The 23767-nt window shown below is 43.8% G+C and overlaps 1 protein-coding gene across 1 annotated transcript in view; it reads right to left on the bottom strand.

Moving 5' to 3' along the window:
- The window catches only part of ELP3 (elongator acetyltransferase complex subunit 3), a 731849-nt gene that overhangs the window by 663032 nt on the left and 45050 nt on the right, over positions 1–23767 (bottom strand). Inside the window, exons 4-5 of the mRNA XM_078649905.1 lie at positions 13507–13577; positions 357–420 (exon numbers count right to left, since the gene is read on the bottom strand). Coding sequence (XP_078506031.1) covers positions 357–420; positions 13507–13577 — 135 coding nt within the window. The remainder of the gene's footprint in view (positions 1–356; positions 421–13506; positions 13578–23767) is intronic.

The following is a 23767-nucleotide window of genomic DNA, read 5'->3' as shown; positions in this document are numbered from 1 at the left end:
TACCAACAATATATTTGAATAAAATGTATGTACATAGTCAGTAGTAATGCTTTATGGTCCAAATTTCTTACAGACTGATTACACCATGGGCCAGTTCTCCTGAGTACCCGACAGCTCTCTGCGTAACACCAATCTTCACAGAGGCCATGGTATTTTTGTTATAGACAGCCAACTTTCTTCAAGGATGTTCTCTTAAAAATATTCAGTTTGTGTCCTCTAAAACCAATGTAAAAAGTGAGCACACATCATGAAGAATTGTTTCCATGTGGTATCAACAAATAAACTAACGTGCTCCCTGACTTGCTTCGTTTCCCACAAAGAAGGCAGAATCTATGTCCTCTTAAGCACTGCTGTACCTCATATCCAGTGTATGACTGCGTTGAATATTCGAAATCGGAATCTGGACCACCGGGACAGTATCTACAATGAGACACAAAAACACTTGTGTTTAGAGGCTAGAAACTCATGCACTAGAAATACAGAAGAAACAGAAGCTTTGAGCATTTTTATTTATTCCCTTTTGTCAGAATGCAATAAGATTGTGAAGTCTATTAGAAATCAGCGGAGACAAAGAAAAGGCCAAATGCATTTGCGTTTACGAAGGACAAAGTCAACGCTACTCATGGTGGCAGGCTCTAGAGTAACATGACTAGAATTACAATCACTTCTTCATGGGTACCAAGAGCAAATTAGCAAATTGACACAGAAGTAATTTTTTTTTTTAATGAAGATGTAACTGAATGCTCCTACTGCATTAATAAAATAGCGTATCTTCCCCAATGAGCTGTAACAGTAGCAAGTCATTAATTTTTGTATTCGATTTTATTGCCAACAAATTGAATAACCAAACATATCTCAGTGTTCTAGCTCAATACATGATATTATCATTGCATACATTGTCGGTAACAGCCCAGTCATGGCTTTCCTCATTGAAGCCTCAGCGACACAGTGTCCCACCCCCTCCTCAATGGTTTGGTGATACTCTGCAACAGAGCTGTACATGTTTCACCAAGAGAAACATGCAGCACATGCATTAATGACATAGGTGCAGTTTTTAGAATGTGGTATCATCTCGCGTGGCTGCTGAGGGAGTCGGTCTGAAATGCCGAGGCTAGGGAATGGTCCTCTGACCTCATTCTTAATGAGTACTCTGTCAAAGGTTCTTACGCAGACGTTTCTAGCTGCTCAGTGCCATACACTAGATCGGAAAGCCACATTTCCTTTGTCAAAGCTCTACCTCTGTCTCAATATTTAGATACAAGTCTCTTAGTTAATACAAGAGCCAGAGAATTCAGCTTCCTGTGTACTTTCTCCATTCCCACCACCCAGTCCAAAAGCGCTACCTTAGAACATGTATAGATCAACCGATCATATCTGAAAGGTATTGCACACATACATGGTTTGAGTAGTCATTTGGGCGAGAACAACTGCATGCTAAGTGTATAAATCACCCATTCTGGATCTTGTGATGGGGTGGCGGGGGGGGGGGGGGGGGTTAAGGCTCTTTCTGTACAGGCCAAGAGAAGTGTGAAATAAAGCAAGTACGTTTATGAAGTGTATCACGCGGAGAATGCTACTTAGTGCCAATAATTATGTTTGAGTGCAACAAAATTGCCAGTCTTTTATCCGGTATGCAGTATGCAACATAGTTCTCCATTTTACTTTAGACCTTGCCACACAAATGGGAGCATTCTGAGGCAGTAACTGCACATATAAGGCTACAAGCCTCCTTGGTGAGGTGGTCTTAATCACGGTTTCAAAAGAAAGGAGAGGCGAAGGTTCCTGTGGGAAGAGGCACAAATGACTTGGACGCGGCCCTTAAACGATGATAAAGAAAAATGCAATGCATGCCGAGCGATTACAGTACAATTTGTGGTATGTATCTCAGATGTGAACTTATGTGGGGCTTGACAAATTATCATGTTCAACGTAGTCGGTGCTGCAATATTCTTTTCTACAGCGAGGTGTGCCATGCATGGCTGTGGGTAGGTAGTAAAAGGCATAATGTGCTTGGGCACAGAAGTAATAGAGCTCCATATCTGGAGCTGCGAATCCACCCAGCTCATATGGCGGAGTGATTATACCACATTTTAAGCTTGGCTGTTTGTTTCCCCAGTCCCACCATATCAACAAAGATCGCAAGATTCAAAAGGAAGCTCTAGTAAGAGGGATGGGAATATTTATAAAGATAAAACAGCGTCAGGCGAAGGATTATAATTTTATACAGAGCGATGCGGCTGGCCATGTATAATGCAAGCCTGACCCAGTATTCTCTTTTCTCCTCCAATTCGCCTTCCCATACTTCTCTCTTATTATGGTTTCTTTGTCCCTACAGATCTATATTCTTAAGTATTTAACTGAGGACTGAGTCGGATGTGAAATTTAGCGTGCTGTCAAAAGGAATATCACCGGCTTGGACCAGTTTACGGGTGTCCCCACTTCCGCATCTTGTGGTCTCCCTAAAAAATGCCCACAAGGTTTGGCTGAAGATCGCAGCTATACAGAATTATACTGTCCGCATATAAGGAAATTAGTATTGGCTGTGATGGGAATTGTAAAGCACAGTGGGAGTAGTGCAGCCACTGTTTGGAGGCAAGAGGTTCCAGCAAAAGTACAAAAAAGAGGGGATTGGGAGCATCCCTGGTTGTTCCCTGCCTCATCTGTATGGGATCAGAGAAAGACCTGTTTAACTTAATACACACTGTATGGCTAGAGCACAGGATGTGAATGGAATCAATATAAAAAGGGGGGAAAGCCTCAAACAGGGAACAAATAGGACCACTCTATAGAGCTGAAGGCCTCTGTGGCGTCCAGTAGTAATGCTGCAGCAGGTTTTCGGATCCACCTAATGCAATATTGCCAATAGTGTACACAAATTATGTACCTGTGGCAAATTTCAGTACTCAGAACTGTAGTAAGCACTTGGGGAGGTCATTTAGAGTTTGGCAGAGCTAGAGCTCCTCCATGAATGTAGTCGCATCCAATTGGCAGGGCTCCTGCCTTACCAAACTGACAGCTCTTCCACCCTGTTTAGAGGTGGAGCACTACCGAGTGTGCACTGGTGAAGCCTCTGTCAGCTATGCATCAAAGGGCATGTGCAGTCGCCACCAAGTAGTAGTAGCCCATGCACTTGAAGATCCAGCAAGAAAAAGGAACACATTGCCACCATGCACAGTAAGAAAGCAAAGCTCCCTGCAAATGGGGCTGAAACTTTGACTTTTGAATGAAAGGAAGGATGCCACAGCTGCCTGCACAATGTGGGGAAATGATCTGTGCAGAAACTATTGAGGGGTTGCAGATCTAGAATGAGAAACAGATTAGATCCCTTCTTTGTCACCCAGAAGTAATGGGACTGGGAGACCTGCCTTGTCTCAGGGAAAGGGACAGATTTTATGGCTCCCAGAAGGAAGTGTCCCTGAACCACTATAAGAAGTAATGGAGATGCTGAATGTTTTTTGCAGTGGTTCAGGCAAGAGGGGGGCACAGCTGTTGTGGACAATCAAAAGCAATCTGGATTCACGTTTGATCTGGATCCATTTGATCATGAAGGAAAGTCTAATTCTCCGTTCCAATTGGACTGACGTACCTTTTTTGACGTTTTTTCCCTTGATAATTTGGCACTGTTTGACGCATCTGCACAAATCTTTAAAAAAAAAAAGTTAATCCCTTTGGGTCAATCTCGGTACATTTTGCACAGATGCATGAATTGGGGAGGCTACAATAAAGTTGTGGTCCCAAAAGCGTGATTTCCCATTTTAATTGATTTGATAAATAGATTTACAACAAACCTGCCACAAAGATGGAACTTTACTCAAGAAATGGGCTTTTGGTGGTTTGATGTAAATCCATTCAGTAGCTTTGGAAAAATTTGCATTTAAAATAGGAGCTGCGCATGAAGATATTACGTTTAGAAATATCTTGACAGGTGTCAAGAACCGTTTGGCTAGTTTACATAAAAGTTGGCAGATTGTTAGCTTGCTCTTTATAATATTTAATTTGTGCAGATTCGTCAAGGGGGGGCACTTTTAAAAGGGGAGTGGGTCACAAACTTGTTCATATTGCTAATGACTATTTCTCAAATCCACATGAAATTTGGCAGATATTTAATATGTTCCACCTTCCCTGGATTTGGTTTTTGTAGTGAAAAAAAAATACTTTCTTTATTGTAATACATTGTGATATTGGTTGAGGAGAGTGAAAACCCTACTTGAGCAACAACCAGAATACTTGTCAGGGTAAAAAACAAAAGTCACTAAATTAACCTGTGCTTACCTCTCTGGTAGGTTGGCACAAAAGCAATGAGGCTTAACTTAGAGGCAATATGTAGAATATTTATGCAACACACAAACAGTAAAAATGCACAAACAATACAAGAAAAATCCCAAAACAATTTAGAAAAAGAGAGAAAATTGTAATAAATAATTTGAGACCAAAAAGACAAAAATCATATCCTCTCGCTGTCATCAGGTAGTGATAGACCAGGGAAAAGTAAGAAGTTCAGACCGCGATGGAGTACCAGCCAGATAGAGGGGCCAGGTTAGCCCCACTGTAATTACATTCTTAAATTACAGCGCAAAGAGCCCAGTTTGAGTTGGAGGAGTCCCTAAGGGGACGAGCAGGCCTGGCATAGCGGACATTCAATGCTGAAGTGCCATTATCTGGTTTGGAGACTCGGATGGTCTTTGCTGGAGCTTCGTGTTGGCGGTCACCGTGGGCTGCCTTTGCTGTAACGTGAACTGCTGATCTCGCGTTGCCGGTTATTGCAGGCAGTCACTGTAGAGCAAAGGGTTCACCGAAGTTTAACGTTGGTGGCAGAGTCTCAGTGTGAAGGGGTCCATTTACTCATGAGAAGAGCCAAAAACTTTCGGATTTCTCATTTTCGTCAAGAGGAGTGCATTCTGATGCCAGCCTAGGGTCCAGGACCTGAGGAGGCACCTCTTGGGGATTCAAGACTCACTCTAGCAGAGGCCAGAAGGACTCATACAGGTCCAGTGCAGAGGGTCACCAGGGCAGTTGCAGAGAGGCACCTGGAGCGTGCTGTGTCCTTGCAGCTCAGAACAGGAGGTCAGCCAACTGAACCTTGAGGTCACATAGGTTAGCCTAGAATGAAGGCAATGAGTTCAGTCTTCCTTTTCAGAGACCAGGGCAGGCCTTAAGCAGCAGGGTAGTCCTCTGTGGAACAAGGCAGTTCTTGTGTAATGTCCACAGGCCAGAAGTGTACTGATTAGTGGCTCTGGAGGTATTTATATATGGAGCCACCCTTTGTGTGTGGGGGACATCCTGTCCTACCCCTACACTTGGTTCAGGTAAGTTCTTCCCCTGTCAAACCTCCAGATTGTCCGCGGTGATAAAAGGCTGGTGTCAGGTCCCTCGATCTGTGTGTGCTGGAGGCAAGCCCTTTGAAGTGTATTTAAGGCAGGGTACAGCTCTGCCCCAGCCATCTTAACATGACGACTCATCCTGCTCACTCCTGGTCCCTCCCCTTTGTGTCACTGTCTAGGAGGAATACACAAACCCCAACAGGAGAGCCATTCAGTTACGTGACCCAGGACATTGGCAGAAGGCACAAATGACTAGGACAAGAACCTAAGGTATGTCAACCCATAAGCACATTTGTGGAGTTAACATCATCTTCTTATTTTCCTTTACGAAATTAAATATATCATTTGGATTAGAAATCTGTGGGTTTTCTCCCTATATGAACCCCCTCTAAATCCAGTGGAGGGGGTATTAATTATCAAACCTTGAAACAGGAATATGTCAGTGTGGTTAGAACATGAATCTACAAACACAGTCCAATTTATTGAAAAGGGTTAAATATTATAACAGGAGTGTGTTTGAGAGTGAGATGTATAGATGAATGTAAATTGTGGGTAATATTTTAGATTTGTTAAATATTTTATTACGTGTCTTTTGGTGTCATTTGCTTTTAATGAGAATTATGGGATTGTCCCAATTGTTGGTTTTGAAATACAATTTTTTTTTCTTTGTTTTTAGTCATGACTCAAAATGTAGGATTAAAAAATACTTCTGAGGGAAGAATATATATGTGAAAGTCCTGAAGAAGGTGAATCCAAAAAAGTCGTATTCCACCAAAATGGGTTGACATAGATTAATCTGCATAATCTACATGCACTGAATAATGTTTCAAGAGAAATTAATTAATGGTTGTACGGTGACCAAAACAGTGGATATGTATTAACTCAATAGCTAATGATTTGGGCCTATTTTAAACTCTTTCTTGTGATTGTAAAGTTTATTTATGTTGCTGCTTTTGTTGTAGGATACTTATATAAATATTGTCAACAGAGCTTTTTTTGTAATAAACACATAATATATTGTTTGACATTCATTTAGTTGTTTCACAGTGTTCTTATGATTCATTCGCAAACACTATGTTGAGTGAGTTGGGAGAGTGTGAGTATAAGTGATAGTATAGATATTCACTGAGGGGTAATACCTTCTTTTTTGTCTAGGTTTATAAACCCAGTGTTCGTGACCTGAAGGGTTGCTCTCATTTATTAAATATTATTAGGACAAGAAAGTTCCAACTTTCTAGAAGTGGCATTTTCAGAATTGTGACTTAAAATCCGATTTTACCAATAACGTGTGTTTCAATAAATCATTTGAGTGTAAACACGTGATCTATATCTGCTCCCAATCTAAAGTTATCACTTGATCAATGTGATAAGGTAACCCAGTGTTAGTCAATGGGAGCGATAGGATAGGCAACAGAGAAAAACTACTTTCAGAGAGGCCAGGACAGGGCAAACGTAAGTAAATATCATCATTTTAAATAGAATTCACCTTGCACTATGAACCTTTAGGGGTGAGTTATAAGTAGGGCTTCCGGTTTTAGTTTTTTTTCTTTTATAACATTTCCATCTGCATTTATCCATATTTATTTTGGGTTTTAAGGAAAAATGAAGCAGAAATTAGTATATTTACACATTTATTTAACCATCTGTGAGGGGCAAGAATCAACAGTGGACTCCACTGGCCGCACCTCTTTGCTGCGTTCCCGTTGTAAAAAATCTATAATATAGTCACAATTGGTGTGCAGACTTCTCCTGCACCTGCCGTTGAGAGATGCAAACTGCTAGGCAGATAAAACTGGAATCTGTGAAATGATGGAGTGGTGCACTACCCTGGTCCTTTGTTTAATTAACAAGTAGTCGACTTCTTTTAGTGAACATTTTTTCTTTATTCCAACAAACAAGAGTCTCAGCCAATGCGTTTCGTTCAGCAGAGTGAACCAATACATATGCACTCATGCTTGAATACCTGCAAAGTTTCAATTCTGTGAACACCCGCACAAGATAAATCAATGCACTTATATTAAAATATGCACATTTCTGTATCAACCTTGTGCATATCTCCTGCTGGTAAATCCTCAATACTAAAATTCCTTTCTTTTTTAACCCTCTTACCTATCAATCCATACAGCTATTGGCTTGGCAGGCAGGTCAGACAGTATTTAGAATTTCCTAAAAAGCAACCTATTTTCCGTTTTTCTCCACATTTAAAAAGATAAGAAAATAAATGTTTTCTATCTGTATTAAGCTGTAAAAATCAGCATGTGACTAGGATTTATTACGAAAAGGGAAGACACTCCTACTTCACCTTCAACCAATGTTTGGAGAACACCCCCGACCCCCTTTTGTTTCCGCTTAACGGAAAGGCGAGAAACTTTCTAGCAAGGAGCTTAGTTGGTTGAACTTTTTTGAGACGGTTTTGTGTAGAGCCAATGTATTGGCGAAACAAAAAAACATTCTTCCTATGGAAACTGACCTAACTATAACGACACAGTGTGACCCACCACTGTGTGAGATACATAAATATTTTTTTTTCCTAGGATAAGGTGAAGAACATGTATTTTTTTCAAATGTTAGTACATACACTTGCCTTTGATCTATGTTCCTTGCGATGTACTGATTCCCAATGTAATGCCTGTGATATGTTATAGAGGTATACTTACTTCAATAGGTCTAAGGTCTACACAGTATACTTTGATTTGTGTTTTGCGATCTGTTTGACGATGTAGGAAATGTTCCAATGTACCAACCACCTCATAACGCAAGACTGCATTAAGTCTGTGTTGTAATGTTGGTAGTAGTATTAGTAATAAGTCTTCCTTTAGAAACTGCCACTGTCTGGCTTCCTGACGGTTATGTTTCTCTTTGTTTTTGCAGATTGTTAAAATCAATTTTTCCAACGCTCTGTAGGCGGGTCTGCAATGGTAATAAATAATCTACCTAGCAGCTGGCTTCTGGTTGCTTCACTAGTGTCCACAGAGTACATTAATAGGGTCTAAACCAGTTAAACCAGTGCTCGAAAGGAATAAACCTCAGTGAAGACTACGGTGCGCTTTAAATACAACTAGGGCTAATGATAATGCTTAGAACAATCTTTTCCTTAGGGTCTCACAGCCTCTTTTACGTAGCTGACCTCTGCTCTGTAACGCTTAAACTTTGAGAACAGGTCTGGCATTGAGAAGTCTGTAATTGTTTTGATGCAAAATCACAATGCCCCGCTTTTTTTTTTAGTAATTTCGATCTATCTCCTATATTCCTACTCACTCTCTGGATTCTATCTTTGCTTGAAGAATATCAGATTGCGCAAGGGCTGATAGCGTCCTGCTAGACATGATGGCTCGGAACAGGAAAACTACAATGCTGTGGGGAGCGCATTTCGCGCTCCACTCCCGGTCGCACAGCGTTTTGGATACTTGATCCTTCAACTTTTTCAACAATTGACAATGCTTTACAAATGAATCTGCTGTTGTAGTCAACAGTTTATTTACATTTTCTTTTCCAACCATCTTCGTCAAATCCACATATGTCGTAAAATGCATTTCATTCAGCTTCACATAATCCCATGTGCCCATCCGAGCCTCTTTAAGAAAATTATCACAAAATGCACGAAATAGTTCAAAGCAGCCATTCATTTATTTCGTCCCAATGCATTTCGGGCATACTTTCAGCCCTTCGTCAGAGAGCACAACAGAGTTTGTTTGGTGAAGGGGCGGTTGTTACACACGGGTAGTTTAGGACTTGTTTGTGCCAGGTTAGCATAAATGTTTAAGAATTTAAATAGGGATAGTATTTTAACATAGATTCATTACGTATATTTGCAATAATGTAAACAAACTGTTAAAATGGTAACAATGTAACTTTTACTATTGATTTACAGCCACCCCTGACGAAGGGCTGAAAGTATGCCCGAAATGCATTGGGACGAAATAAATGAATGGCTGCTTTGAACTATTTCATGCATTTTGTGATCATTTTCTTAAAGAGGCTCGGATGGGCACATGGGATTATGTGAAGCTGAATGAAATGCATTTTACGATATATGTGGATTTGACGAAGATGGTTGGAAAAGAAAATGTAAATAAACTGTGGACTACAACAGCAGATTAATTTGTAAAGCATGGTCAATTGTTGAAAAAGTTGAAGGATCAAGTATCCAAAACGCTGTGCGACCGGGAGTGGAGCGCGAAATGCGCTCCCCACAGCATTGTAGTATTCTTGGTGCACTCTGGGCATAGCACGGCCCGGTTCCGCACGCAACACGTTAAAGTTGATAAAAAGATGGATTATATTTTGATGAACACGGTGTGCATACCACCTCTTGTGATGTCGGAGCAGGAAAAGGCAAGACTCATCCATTACCTAATTGACTGACCTGGAATGTGCCAAGATTCTATTTGCCACTGAAGTGGGAATTTGGTATAAAATTGTATTGCTTTAGAACCATGTGTAGGGTATATGAAGAAATGGCCCTGGCTGTGCCGAATTAAAGTTATGCATAAAAATCAATGTTCATACACAGCAGGTAACTTCTCTTCTGTATGCAAGGCTCGGGTGAGTCTGTTTTCTCCTCTGGCTTTCTTTCAGCCCTCTGATCCCAGGTATAATTTTAGGGTTCATTAGTCACCTCTTCTAGAGGGTCAAAATGCATGCAGACTGAATGTCGGTCTTACCACTTGAAGGTTTAGGGATACTCTGTCCCAAGTGTAATCCTATGTTTGAACAGGCCAGTGACTACAGAGAAAGGTGGAAGGTGTCTCTTCAGTCTAAGCCAAGAATCCTTTTAGTGGCTTATGGGTCACACTATCATTAGGTCCTTGTTTTGCGAACTTCTAGGTGAGGGTATCAGGACGGTGGCTAGCAGTCTCCCTGAGGTCTATTTACCCTGAAAGAAGCCTATTGTTTCTAGTTCTTGGCTGAAGGTGTTAGGTGGACTAGAAGGAGGAGTCTGCCATGATCTCTACGCTCTCTGCTATAAACTCCAAATTATCTACAATAGCAAGCTTGCGAAAGGTCGAACACAGACTGATTTGCAGTGATAGATTGCCTCTCTCTTCTGTAACCTTTATGTGAGCTAATTCAGGAAGCATCTGTAATGAGACTGCACGCAAATAATTATTGCTTAATTTCATAATTTACTCTCTATTAAATATACTTGCTCTATTTGTTCACTCTTTGATTGATTCATTAAAGCACTGAACTACTGGTAAATATAAACTCTTCGCGAAATTGGTGCTAGAATCTTGGGGAGGGGCAACAGACAAGCAAGAGACGTGTCTCTTGTGGGTTTTTGCACCACTGTTATTACAGAAAGATGGTTTCTGTTGAGGATGGTGTGAGATACTGTTCTTGCCAAGAATGAGAAAATAAAAAACAAATACAACAGTTGCATGGCCCACGCTAGGGCATGTAGAATCATTTCACAATGGCTGCTGCAATTAAATTTCCATGTAACTTTGGGAAAACTTGCATCAGAAGTTAAGATTTTTCCAAAAACATGTCAAGTTTGCTAGCGTTACATCACATTCCGAGTATTTTAATGAAGTTAAATTTGAGGAGCAGTTTTTTAAATCTTGGCAGAAAAGTATTGACATGTTTTTTTAATCTTTATGGGGACTCTAGAGTCTTGAATGGAAACCTCCTATTTGTAAAGAAAAGTAAATCTCGTAAATATATTCTGCCACTGGCCTGATTTCTCTGGGTCATTTCCTTAAGCCTGATGGAGAAAATAGCCCTTGAAGTAGTAAGAGAACATAGTGGCTCAGCAACTATGACTGCTACTCAAAGAGGCCACCCGAACTGGATATATGTGGGAGAGAGGATGTCCACCAATAAAGGGCATATGTGGCAGAGTGTGTTTCAGAAGCGCTCACTTCAGAAAGACCTGATAAGTTGGGTGATGGGTACTTTTTTCTGATGGGTTTATGTACATTGGGGTATTCCAGTCACTCCACAATTCAAATTCTTGTCAATTCTATGTCTAGGAATAATATGTGGTGATGCATGATCAACTGGTGACATGTTTTCATAAATACTAAGTGTGTAGAATGTGTTGAACCCCAAACTTCAAATTTGTCCCATTGGTCTACAGTTTGTGCAGCTTTTACGGTCAAACAAATGGAGAAATATTTTGGGGATGCCACCCAACAGAAGTACTTCTGTTTATGTCATGTTTTGATAGACAAACCTCTTCTTATTCGAGTGATGCATGTGGTTGAGATGCCCCCATCAAAAGAGCTAGGCTGTTTTGATGGGGGGGGGGGGGAGGGGCGTACATGTGTTTTTGGATTATTGTTCTTCATCAGAGTTTGTGCACATACTAAACGGGTGACAGGGGAGCACATCATGGAGCATACTGCTTGTTATTCACGTTAGCAGATGGTCTCCCACATATATTATCTCGCAGCTCTGACTCTCTCTGACTCCGCCAGCTTGTCGCCAATTTATGTTGTGTCCTTTAATAAAGGCAATCCAGTCCAATAGTAAGGCTAAAAGGTAGATTTATTACAGTAGGAGAGTACAGCACCAAGGAGCCTCACAAAGCATCAGCATCCAGAGATCAACTGTTTCACTGGAGCTTCCACGAGAGTAACATTCTACTGTGCTAGGCAACTGAAAGATGCAACATAGGGATACTTATATAACCAGTGCAAGCATAAGGATAAACCAGTGCAAGCATAAAGGATATAACAACTGTACCTGAGCACAGCATGAGCATTGTGTGTTCAAAAAGATCCTGATGACTGTCAATCATAGTCTGACAATGAATATTTCTTCTGTGCCTACAAATGTTGTTTCTGTCACTCTTGCAGATTTAAACCCAACACTATGTATTTTGAACTATACTACAAAAAGTGCACAATCAAGAGGCACCGTAAACGTTCTGCTAACTTTTCTACACTGCCGCCTACTGGCTTTGGAGGACACATCTGGATTAGTCGCCAGGGAAGTTTTTATCCTGTTTCACAATGTTAGACCTGAGCTGGTGAAATCAGTGATATTAGGTCACCCAGATACACCAATGCAACAGCACCTGACAGTGGTGTGCTTTACTGCTTGGGTGAAGAGGGCTTTTCAAATATACACATGAATCTCACATTTTTTTTCAGTTCAGAAAGATTTTATTTATAATCATAAAATCGAAGACGTACAGAGTAAGGATAAATAAGCACAAGGATAATGATACAATAAATAGTGAAACAGAAGCACTGAAAAGGAAAATGAAATGCATTCATAACCAGCAAAATTAAATTACATAAAAATTAAAGATACCTGGTAAACGTAATAATGGTGAAAACTTATGCTAAGAAAATAGATACGGTAACTAAGGAACTCATGGAGGTTTAGCAACTTCTTGTTGAAATTGAGTTTGAGACAGGGAACGACGAGCATTAATGTCAAAAAATGATGTGACTGGATCCCACAGCTGCTTTCGTTTTGGGGCCAAAGCGAGTGGGTACACAAACGTTGTGTCTAACCTACGGTTATAACATATAGCGTACCACCATGCCTGATAGGAGAGTTTAGTGAAATCCTTCCACGTTTTGGTAACCCGTTGAAAAGCTACTGCAAGAAGCAGGTCAATTCTTTTTATGCTGAGGGTGTAGTGATCCCATATAGGGTAGAGACTGCCTAAGAAGATGTGAGATATGTGAAAAGGGTGCGTAGAGGAGAAGATGGTATTAATTTGAGACCACACCTTAGTCCAGAACGCATGAACCAGTACACACTCGAAAAGCATATGTTTCAAATCTGTGCAAGGTGTGGAGCAAGTCCAGCACGTATCTGGAATGCCGGAGTATCTTTTACTGAGAGTGAGTGGTGAGAGTAAGAGGCGATTGTAAATAAAGAACAGAGTCTGAATCGTATTTACAGCCCTGGAGGATTTCGGTAATTTCCTCCATATCTTGTCCTACATCACAATAGACCATGAGATACTCAAATCTGCTTCCCAAGCTTCTTCAACCTTAGTCTTTGAACGTGACGGTGCCGATGCATGAAGAAGAGTATAGATTTTAGGTGCCTGTTATCAATGAGTTACGTAGTTGGGAAGTAAGGAGAGGTTCTTGAGGTGGCATTAAAGGAGAAGTGAAGTGCGAGTCATGAGCTAATTGAAGGAATCTCACATTTAAAACCAGACTTTTTTTTTTATTTATTTAACAAAGGCTACGTGTGGCACATTAGGAATACTCACACACATATATTTCCTGTAAACGTAATGTGGGGACATCTGTGAGGTTTGCACATGACTGCAACAACAGCAATCTGAAAAAAAAGCATGACAATTAGAAAATTAGGCTTTTTCTAAAGAAAACGGTCATGTAAACAAGCCCAACTGGAACTTTAGTTAAATCAGACAGTGGGTGAATTTTGCAGCAACCGAGCTCTAACTGGGGCACAGAGCTAGAATGTTCATTTATAATCTGCACATTACAATGAAACAGAAGTTTAGTGTGTGCATGCACCTGTGCTGGGAGATAGCAGACCAAGCTCTACAACAACAGAGCGCTGTACAAGAAGGTGGGGTGGGCTACAGTACTAGTGGGGGCACACCACCAAATACAGATTTTGAGGTGGGTGAGGACCTGCTATGTATTTGCCTTCTCTCTCTTCATAATAGCTTCTTACTGCTCAACTACATTAAAACACACATCCTTGGGGGGAGGAGCCAAGCTCGCGTCCGAGATGGCCGCGCTTTAGCTCGGCTCCGTCAACTTTCCAGTTCGAAACATAAATCCTGCCTTTATCCTGCCCCGGGAAGACAATTTCTGCTACGCTGTGGATCTACGGCGATTTACAGACACTTACCGGCTGTCCCGGTTGTCTCTGGGTGCCGTGGTTCCGGAACTGTGCCTTCGCTCGCTTCGGGACCTCCGGAGCGGACTGGCCTGAATCTCCCTGGCGGCGCCCGGATGGGGCACTACGCTATGGCCGGCCCTTGATGGCGCAGTGGACTCGGCCGACGAGGCGGTTGTGCAGAGAGGGCGGTCGCGGCTTTCTGGTTTGATCAGGCGGTCCCGCGGCCTGGGGTGGAGGCGCTGCCTTCTGTTGACGGGACTGACCGTAATTGTGGCTGGTCCCCCCCCTTTGTTCTCCGGTCCGGCCATTTTGAGTGCCTCCGCCCGGACTCGGAGAACGGGGCCGGCGGCATTGGGGGGCCGGCGATCCTTCTTCTGGTGGCCCCCCTTCCTGCCCTGGACGTGCCTCTGCTGGTGGTCGACTGAGTTCCGTTTGCCTTGCTGTGGCCCGGTCGGGGGTCGGGATCGCTGCGACCCCGCCGGGCTTCCAAGATGGCGGCCGACCCTGTATATCTCAGCCGGGCCGAGATGGGCAGCGGTGGTCCACGATGTGGCACAGAAACCGGATACTGTGAAGGTGTTCCTACACTTAAGGACATCCTCGCCGCCCTGCGCTCCTGGGATACTCCTGTGGCCGCACCCGCTGTTAACCTGGAGGAGGCTCGTTTCGCTGTGCCGTTTGAGCCCCCCCTGGCGTGTGCGGCTATGTCGCTGCTAGGTGCGGCTGGTTCTATCCTGGAAATTATGGACCCGGTGGCTGCCGTTTCTGCTGATGTGCGGAGTTCCGCTGCCCTCCATCGTGATGTGCCCTCTCCTGTGCTGTGGGTCGGTGGGCCGGGTCCTGTCCGGGCCGGCCTTGGTGGTTCTTCCTGTTCTTCATCTCCTCAAATGGCCGATCATGGATCCTGTGCTGACTCCACTGGGTCGACTTTCCTCAGATCATCTTCGGAACTGTGCCTGCCTTGTGTACAATGGTTTCTGACTGCTCCGGATCATTCGAGTGGTGCACGAAACGTCTTATGCGGTTTGAAGTTTGACCTCCCTGTTCTCTGCCTCCTGTTCCTTGTGGTCTGGTTCTTCGTGAGGCGGACTGCTATGGATTTGGAAAGAAAAGGACAGGGATGAGACGCTCTTGCCTTTGTGGACTGTTGTCTTGCAGTGGTTGGATGATCGATTAGTACGGTATGACCATGTCGGACTTTTGTCGTATTCCTGTTCAGTATTCTTCAATTCTTCGTCTTCCCGTGGACGCTGATGTTTCGGACGGGAGGGTGGGAGCCGTTGATTCTGTTATATGGCCCTCTCCCGTGTTCCTCTCTCCCTTATTCCTTCTTTTCCCCCCCTTTTTTGTCTTTATGGTTCTATCTTGCTTCAGCTCTTCTATATTTCGGGTTCTGATTAGGGCGACAGGCACGCTGCTGGGGGGTGGGCCATAGCCTTCTGCAGGGGTGCAGGGTGGGCTTGCGGGGTGGGGGGGGGGGGGAGGTCTGTCCTTTCTTTGGGGGGGTTTTTCCCCTCCCTTTTTCTTATTTTTTGGTTCTATGGCTCTTGTGTGTCCTCTTTTTCGGGACGCGGTCTCGGCATGTGTCCCCCTGGGTGGGTTGTTCCTGATGCGCTGGCCTTCGGGTCTTACTGTGACTTTGGCTCACTATTTAATTTTGCTCTGGTTACCACCGGTTCTGTATACCGATTTGTGGTTTCCGGCCTCGTTTGCCATGGGGCACATGCTTGAGGTGGCGTTCTTCCTTTCGCTTTTTGTCCCTTTTTCCTCTTTTTCCTCCCTTCCTCCCCCCCTCTCGTGGGGGGGGGTTTCCTTATTCCCTGGGTTGTGTGACGGAGGGCTTTATTTGATAAGCCTTTTTCGACTCTGTTTGATGTGCTATGTTCTTATTGTGGTGGGTGGCGTTGGACGGCAGTTGCCACTGTTTTTCTGGTGCGACTCATATTCTGCCCTTACCGATAGGTATTTGTCATTATTGAGTTATCCTGTATCTTTTACCATGGCTGTTCGCGGCCCACCACGGCCCTCCGAGACTTCCTACCTGTTTATTATCCTGTTGTACCCGTTTCTATATATTAGAAAATCAACCTTCTCGTATCCTGTCTCTGCTGGTTGCTATATGGCTTTTAGCCCTGATTTCCGGTATGATTTGTTGTGATATTCTGTATGCGTTTCTGTATCTTTGATTATGCTCCTTATCTGTGGTGGCCGGCCCGCTGGGTTGTAGGCCCGTATTTGTGAGCCTTCCCTGTACAATAAAGGTTTAAAAAAAAAACACACATCCTTCCCCAACTGGATTCCTAATGTGCTTCACTGACATAGAAAATGTTGACATCCGCTGGCAAGTGCGACAGGATTCATTTAAAGGATTTATTGAAAGGCCAAGTTGTTTGACCTCTTTTAGTTTACCCAAGTGGCGAATATTAATTAATTTGCCAGTGACATTGTCTCCCTCTCAAATTATAAAGATTCCATAGACCTGAAAACTTTGAATGGTATCTAGTTCTGAACTTCTGTTTGTGTGTTTAGTTTTCATGTGGACAAAAAGCAATAGAATGTCATTATCAATGAAGTAGTTTGAAATAAAATGTTCAAAGATATCATTTACTGTACACTTTTAGCAACACATGCTTTAACTTAGACTATACTTGCCTGATTTGCGTTGCAAACAAAATAATGTGTATTTTTCTGCATTGTTAGACCTGTCCGCCTTTTGTGTGATCTAACCCCCAAACCTTTTGCCTTCGCCCCTCCTGTTTGATGAAATTCGTTTTATTGGGTTTTGTACTTTTCCACTGCTAACCAGAGCTAAAGTGCTACTGCTCTCTCCTCTGAACATGGTAAAATTGGCTTACACCTAATTAGCTAATTTAATTTACTTAGAAGTCCCTAGTAAAGTAGTACTATATGTACCCAGGGCCTGTAAATAAAATGTTACTAGTGTGCCTGCAGCACTTATTGGGCCACTCACTTAAATAGCCCTTCAAACAAGTCTCAGGCCTGGCATTGCAGTCTGAGTGAAGTTTTAAACTGCTAATTCGGCCTAGAAAAATAACCCTTTTGCTACATCTAAACCTCCCTTTTCAATACATACAAGTCACTGCTAGGATAAGAGCTGAAAAGCCCAAAGGGCAAGATGCAGTATATTTACAAAGTTGGATATGGACTGTTGAGTTTTACATGTCCTGATAGTAAAAAACTCTTACATTTGTGTTTCACTACTACAAGGCCTACCTCTACCAGTGGATACCATTGGTTAACTTATTACATTTAATAAGTGATAACTTTTGATTGGGAACAAGTAGGATTTTCACTTTTATAGTCAAATGAACTGTAATATATAGCCCTCTTTGAAGGTGAAGTCGTATTTTAAGTCACAATTTTATAAATGTCACTATTATACAGTTTGCATTTTTTGTGCTAACCATTTAGTGCCTGTAGCCTCTATCCTGTGTCACATAAATGTGTGTATTCGGCAGTTGGCCTTTGTCTATTCCTACCAGACACTGAGACAAACGAGGACTAGGTGTGGACAGGATGGGACACCCTGTGAGTTTAGTTGGGGCGGAGCTGTTCCCTGCCCCAATGACAGTTCAAAGGAGCTGCCTCCAGCATACTCACAAAGAACGCGACACCAGCCTATTGTCACCCCGACCCCTTAAAGCCTGGGCAGGGGAAGGATGCAAATTCCAGAACAAGATGTGGGGGGGGGGGGGGAGTCTAAAACTTTCAAAGCTGGCACCAGATAGAACTACTGGACCCTCACATCAACTCTTCTGTCTACTATTGGACCTGCGGATACTACAGAGGAAGGACTACCCTGCCACTTGAGACCTGCCCTACTCTCTGAGAAGGAAAACTGGACCTGCCCTCCTTCCTTCCTCTCAGACTCCAAGGGTCAGCTGGCTCACCTCCTGTTCTGAGCTACAGGGACACAACAAGCTCCAAAGGCCTCCCACAACTGCTCTGCTGAACTGCTGCCACTGGACCTACAACTGGCCCTTCCTGAATTCTTCCCACCTCTGCTAGAGTGAATCCCTGATCCCAAGAATTACCTCCTCCCCAGTCCTGGGCCCTTGGCTGGCAGCAGAGTGCACTCCTCTGAAACCAAAGAGAGAAATGCTGATGTTTTTGGCTCTTTGCGATTGCAAACGGTCCTTTCGCACGAAGATCTTGCGGCCCGTGACGTTGGCCAACAAGAAGCTTTGATGAACCCACACTTTGTGCTACAGCGACTTCGTGCGATAACCGGCAATGCCAGAAGTGCACTTCACATTACAACATAGACACCCACATAGCTCCAGGAATGACCATCTGCAACGCCTGACAGGACCTGGCACTACATTAACGACCATCCCTGATGCCAGGCCTGCGCTTCACGTTACAGTCACGACTATCCGCAACACTCGCCTTGCTCCTTGGAGCATCCTCCACCTCGAACTGGACTATTCGGGCCAAACTGTGAGAAGGTAACTTTTTTAGCGGGACTAATGTGGTTCTTGTATTCGGCCCATGCTCCATCGCAGTCGGCCTGAACATCTCCCAGTCTAGCACGACCAGATAACCGCGAGTGGTGCTTCGTACTTTCAGGCGCTATACTTGCCTAAATCTTTAAAACTGCATCTCTTCAACTGACTGGATTTTTGGCATTCTTGTCTCATTTCTTTTATTAAAATGTGCTCTATTTTTATATCATGGGGTGGGATTTTTGTTGTGGTGCGTTTTCATTCTAATACTGTTTGTGTGCTGCATAAATATTTTACACATTGCCTCTGGCCCGGATCCTGCTGGATATTTTTTTGAATCTGCATTGCTTTTAAAATCTCTTATCATTTTTAAAATTGTAGACTACTGTTTGTTCGTTTGTTTACCGATTCGTGATTTCTTACCTGTTTCCTTGTCCCGCCCCGGTCCGCCGCGTCCATTGTGGGCGTTTGTGCGGAGGGTGAGGAACCCACCACTTCCTGCTTCCTCATCGCTCGGGTTAGCGCTCTAGTTGTTCCTGGCCTACCCCTACATAATGAGGACAGGACAGCGGCCGAAGTCGCGCACAAGGCAAGCCCGTCTGCGCCCGTCCGCAACTGGACGCGGCCAGGGGCCAGAACCCCTGCTCCTATTCTTAGTGAGACGGTAAAAGGTTCGCGATATTCGCGCGACCAACTTATACTTCTTCGCCCTTCCCCGAGTGCCGCCTGTAAACACAGTATGCGGCCGGAAATTATGTTCCAAGAGTGCAGGGTATGCCATTTTAACCCGGTAATTGCCTTGGAGAACGTGAGGATGGTCGATCAACTCGCCATGTTTTTGGTGAACTGTTGCTCATTCAAAAAACATAGTCTGGACATTCAGATGTTCTAACTGACTATCAGCCGGATCTGCTGTTTTTAACGGAGACCTGGCTGGATGAGGCTTCAGCTCCGGAGATTTTGGAGGCCCTCCCACCGGCTTACGGTCTGTTAACAATCGACAGGGGGGTACAAAGAGGGGGTGGCATTGCTATGGTGCATAAAATTGAGTTGGTTTGCTCCCTTGAGCCAGTGAAAATTAGCAACAGTGAAGCAGGCCTGTTCTCTATCAAAGTGTCCCCTGAGTGTACGATTATGGGCTATCTTATATATCGCCCCCCAGGGGGGTCCACACAATTTGTTGAGAGCCTACTGGAAACAGTGACTCAACCGGCCTTACGTTATAGTAAATTCCTCATATTGGGTGATTTGAACCTACATTTTGAGGATGGAAACTGTATAGAGGCACAATCAGTAATTGCCTCCCAGAAGGCCCTGACGTTTAGACTCTCTGGTGGGATGCTAACGCATCAAGCGGGACATCTCCTCGATCCCATTTTTTCTAATTTGGAAGATATTAAGGTGCTCCCTCCCATCAGGATTCTGTGGTCGGATCATCATCTTATACCGTTCGTAGTAACAGGCACACCCAGAGGGGAAAAATCTAAGAGACCGATTTTACTAAAACGCAGGAATTGGAAAAAATTCAGTCATGAGGCATGAGGCATTCGAACGTGCATTAAATCAGGAAACCCCCGCCTTAGTGAGATTCTTAAGGAAGCACGGAAGGAGTATGAGGAATGGGTATCTAAGGCATTAGATAAGGTGGCAACATGGACCCATGCACCATGGACCCAAAAGGCCCCAGTACGGGGGACTAGGTCAGCCCCATGGTACAATGAGGAACTGCGTGCAGCCAAAGCTAAATGTAAAGATCTGGATCGCTTTTGGCGCAAAGACTATGATACTGCCCGTAAAGAGTTATACAGGAACAGCTTAAGGGAGTACCATAGTCTGATTAAGAAGGTAAAAAGGAAATTTATTAAAGAGAGGATTGAATCATCCGAAAATTCCTCCAAAGAGATTTTCGTGATTTATAAGGAGTTAATGTCACTCGCGAGGACAGTGACCAAAGACCTCTTTTCCACCGAGATATGCGAATCCATTGCTGACCACTTCGTGAACAAAGTGGAGAAGATTTATATGTCCTTTCAGAAGAGTCCGGCCGATGACATTCCTGTCCCGGATACTTGTCAGAGGCTCACTAAGAATACATGTCTCATTGAGTTCAAGGTTCCTCCGAGGGAGGAATTGATAAAATTAATTACGGGTATCCAATCAGGATCCCCTATGGATGTTGCCCCTCCTAGGATTCTCAGGAGTCATATGCACCTCATGAGTAACCACATAGGTAATTTGGCTACCCTATCTTTTCAAGAGTCATGTGCCAGAGGAATGGAAATTAGCCCAGGTGGTTCCTATCAAAAAGAAAGCTAACCAGAGTACATCTCAGCTGGATAATCTCCGCCCTATCTCCCTCCTGCCGTTCTGTGCCAAAGTGGTGGAGAAATTGGTCAACAACCAGCTGGTACAATTTGTGGAGGATAATCACCTTCTACATCTCTCCCAATCTGGTTTTAGGGCGAAACATTCTACGGAAACTGCCCTTCTTTTTCCAAAGAATTGCTCCGTCAGAAAGTGGATGAGGGACAGACAGCCGCCCTGGTACTGTTGGACTTGAGTGCGGCTTTTGACACCGTGTCGCACTCCAAGCTCCTTGCCCGCCTGAGCGAGGTTGGGGTAGCCAGGTCAGCCTACGAATGGATGGACTCTTTTCTGGCGGACAGGAAATTTCAAGCACACTGCCCCCCTTTTAAATCCATACCTCGTTCCCTTAGACAAGGGGTCCCTCAGGGTTCTATACTGAGCCCAACATTGTTTAATCTGTATAGGGAACCCCTTGCTAGGATGGTGGAATCCTATGGGGTGAATATCGTGTCATATGCCGATGACACCCAATCTCATAACCCAGTGGAGACTGCAGATAATTTCTCCGCTTGTCTTGTGGCACTCGCCGGCTGGATGAAGACCTATTGCCTTCGCCTCAACGGGAATAAAACAGAACTTTTAGTGATTAGTTCTTCTCCTTCGATCTGAACGTCGGCCTGATGGCCCTCTGACCTGGGTCCTACACCTATTCCTTCTGATACGGTGAAGAACTTGGGGGTTCTCTTGGACAATAACCTCTCATATTCCCAACACATTGGAAATGTGGCGGGTAAATGCTATGGCATACTAAAGGTTCTACGTAAAATCCTAGACCTACTACCCATCACAGCGAGGAAAACATTAGTGCATGCCATGGTTACTTCTCATCTTGACTATGGGAACTCTCTGCTATGTGGCCTAAGTAAAAAAGGCCTGAACCAACTCCAATGTGTCCAAAATGCGGCTGCCAGGCTTGTCTTGAACCTGCCTAGGAAGTCGTCTGGGAAACATGCTTTACAGACCTTGCACTGGCTCCCCATTCGGGAACGTATTCGGTTTAAAACCATGTGCATGACCCATCGTATTGCACAGGGCAAAGGCCCTGTCTACCTCCAAAAGATGCTGACTATATACCGTCCCAAACGCCTTTTGAGATCTATGGGTAGCATGCAATTTTTGGCACCCCGTATCCATAAAGCGCGGATGGGGGGTCGTTCTTTTAGGTATTTAGCCAGCAAACAATGGAACGAACTCCCCATTGAACTTCGAATGGAACCTTCGGAAACGCTGTTCCGGCTTAAACTTAAGACCCACTTGTTCCCTAAAGACAAGAATTGAGGGGTCCTTGTCCTTCCTGTCCCCTTCCCTCTCTGTGGGTCTGTGTTCAGGAGTCCTTGTGGACTGCATCCACAGCGCGGGGACGCACTGTTTCTCTAGTGTAACCAGGCGCTTTACAAATGTTTTTTTTATTATTATTATTAAGTTAAGCCTGACTGCTTTGTGCCATGCAACCAGAGGGTTAAACACAGGTTAATTTTGTGACTTTCGTGGGGGTTCACCATGAAAAAGATGGTAGTTGTTATTTGAGATGGGTATTCACCCCCCTCAACCAATAAGCCCACTAAGGCAAGTTTCTGCTAGTTCAGAAGTATGGTCTGAATGAGAGTGCCAGATCTGACAAAGGGGCAACATAGCAGCAATGCAGCCACCAGCAAGGATCCTACTTCAGAGATATGGAGTAGATTAGATGTTAACAGGAGTTGGTCACATGCCAATATGACCAGGAAGAGACCATCAAGGCTGTATAAGGACCAGCCTTGAGATAGATTTGACTCTTAAACCTTGGTTCCGATTGCCAGGTCTCAGGCCAGTAACTGAACGATTAGCAGTGCAGGCATATTTGATCACGTTTCAAGATCATATCAGACAGACCAGCTGTCATGTGTGCATCTACATAGAGGATGGGGTTTGGGGCAGAGTAACTCACGTCAAAAGCATTTTAAAACAGCTGAATGATTGCCTCAGCTTCATGTGATCCAAATTAAGTCATTATAAAAATAAAGAAAAAGGGAACTTCTAGACAGCATGTTCAATCAGAGGAGTCTCTTAGAAATCTTGTCAGTTAACATATGTTCACAGTTTCCCGACATGATGCCTCCCTCTTAGCTTATGGAGGCTGCCATCGTCCTTATTTTAGACAATGGACCTCCCGCATTCCCAGATTTATACAGAATCATTGTCACCTCTACCATTAGGCGCAGATGTCGCCAGATCTTATCTTTCTAGGAACTGTGATATCATCATGTTCTTTGATTAATGACAGATACAACATCTAAGGTTACATTCGTCTGGGTCTCATGTTTACTGTTCACCATATCAAAGTTAAATAAAAACACATACAGACATAACCAAGACAATTTAGTCTGAATAGACGTCCTTTTGCCTTTTAGATCTATGTCAGACATTCCTAAACGTAAGACAGAAATTTCAATCTCTGATAAGATTTAGGATACAAGGACTGTCACTTGACCACTTGTCGAGAGAGGTCCTTCATCTAGATTATCGCCCGAGATTCTGACAGAGACAGTCTTCCCTGCTGCCAGTGCACTTCACATTTCGCAGATGATAAAACTCGCCTGGAGCTGATAAAGCCAAGTCCCAGAGGAAGACCGACTGACTGCTACCGCAGTGGGTGTTTGCCCTTTGTGGGTAACACTCGTCACGCCTCCTCTTAAAAAATAGACAGGCTTTGCTGTCAACAAGGCATGCAGGGGGGAGGAGCCAAGCTCGCGTCCGAGATGGCCGCGTTTTAGCTCGGCTCCGTTCGCTTTCCTGTCTGGAACGTCTATCCTGTGTTTTATCCTGCCCCGGGAAGTATTCTTT

This window comes from Lissotriton helveticus, chromosome 6 (assembly GCF_964261635.1).
Source record: "Lissotriton helveticus chromosome 6, aLisHel1.1, whole genome shotgun sequence".
NCBI classification, from domain to species: domain Eukaryota; kingdom Metazoa; phylum Chordata; class Amphibia; order Caudata; family Salamandridae; genus Lissotriton; species Lissotriton helveticus.
Note: the sequence above shows the minus strand (reverse complement) of the source record. Positions and strands in the feature narration are given on the sequence as shown.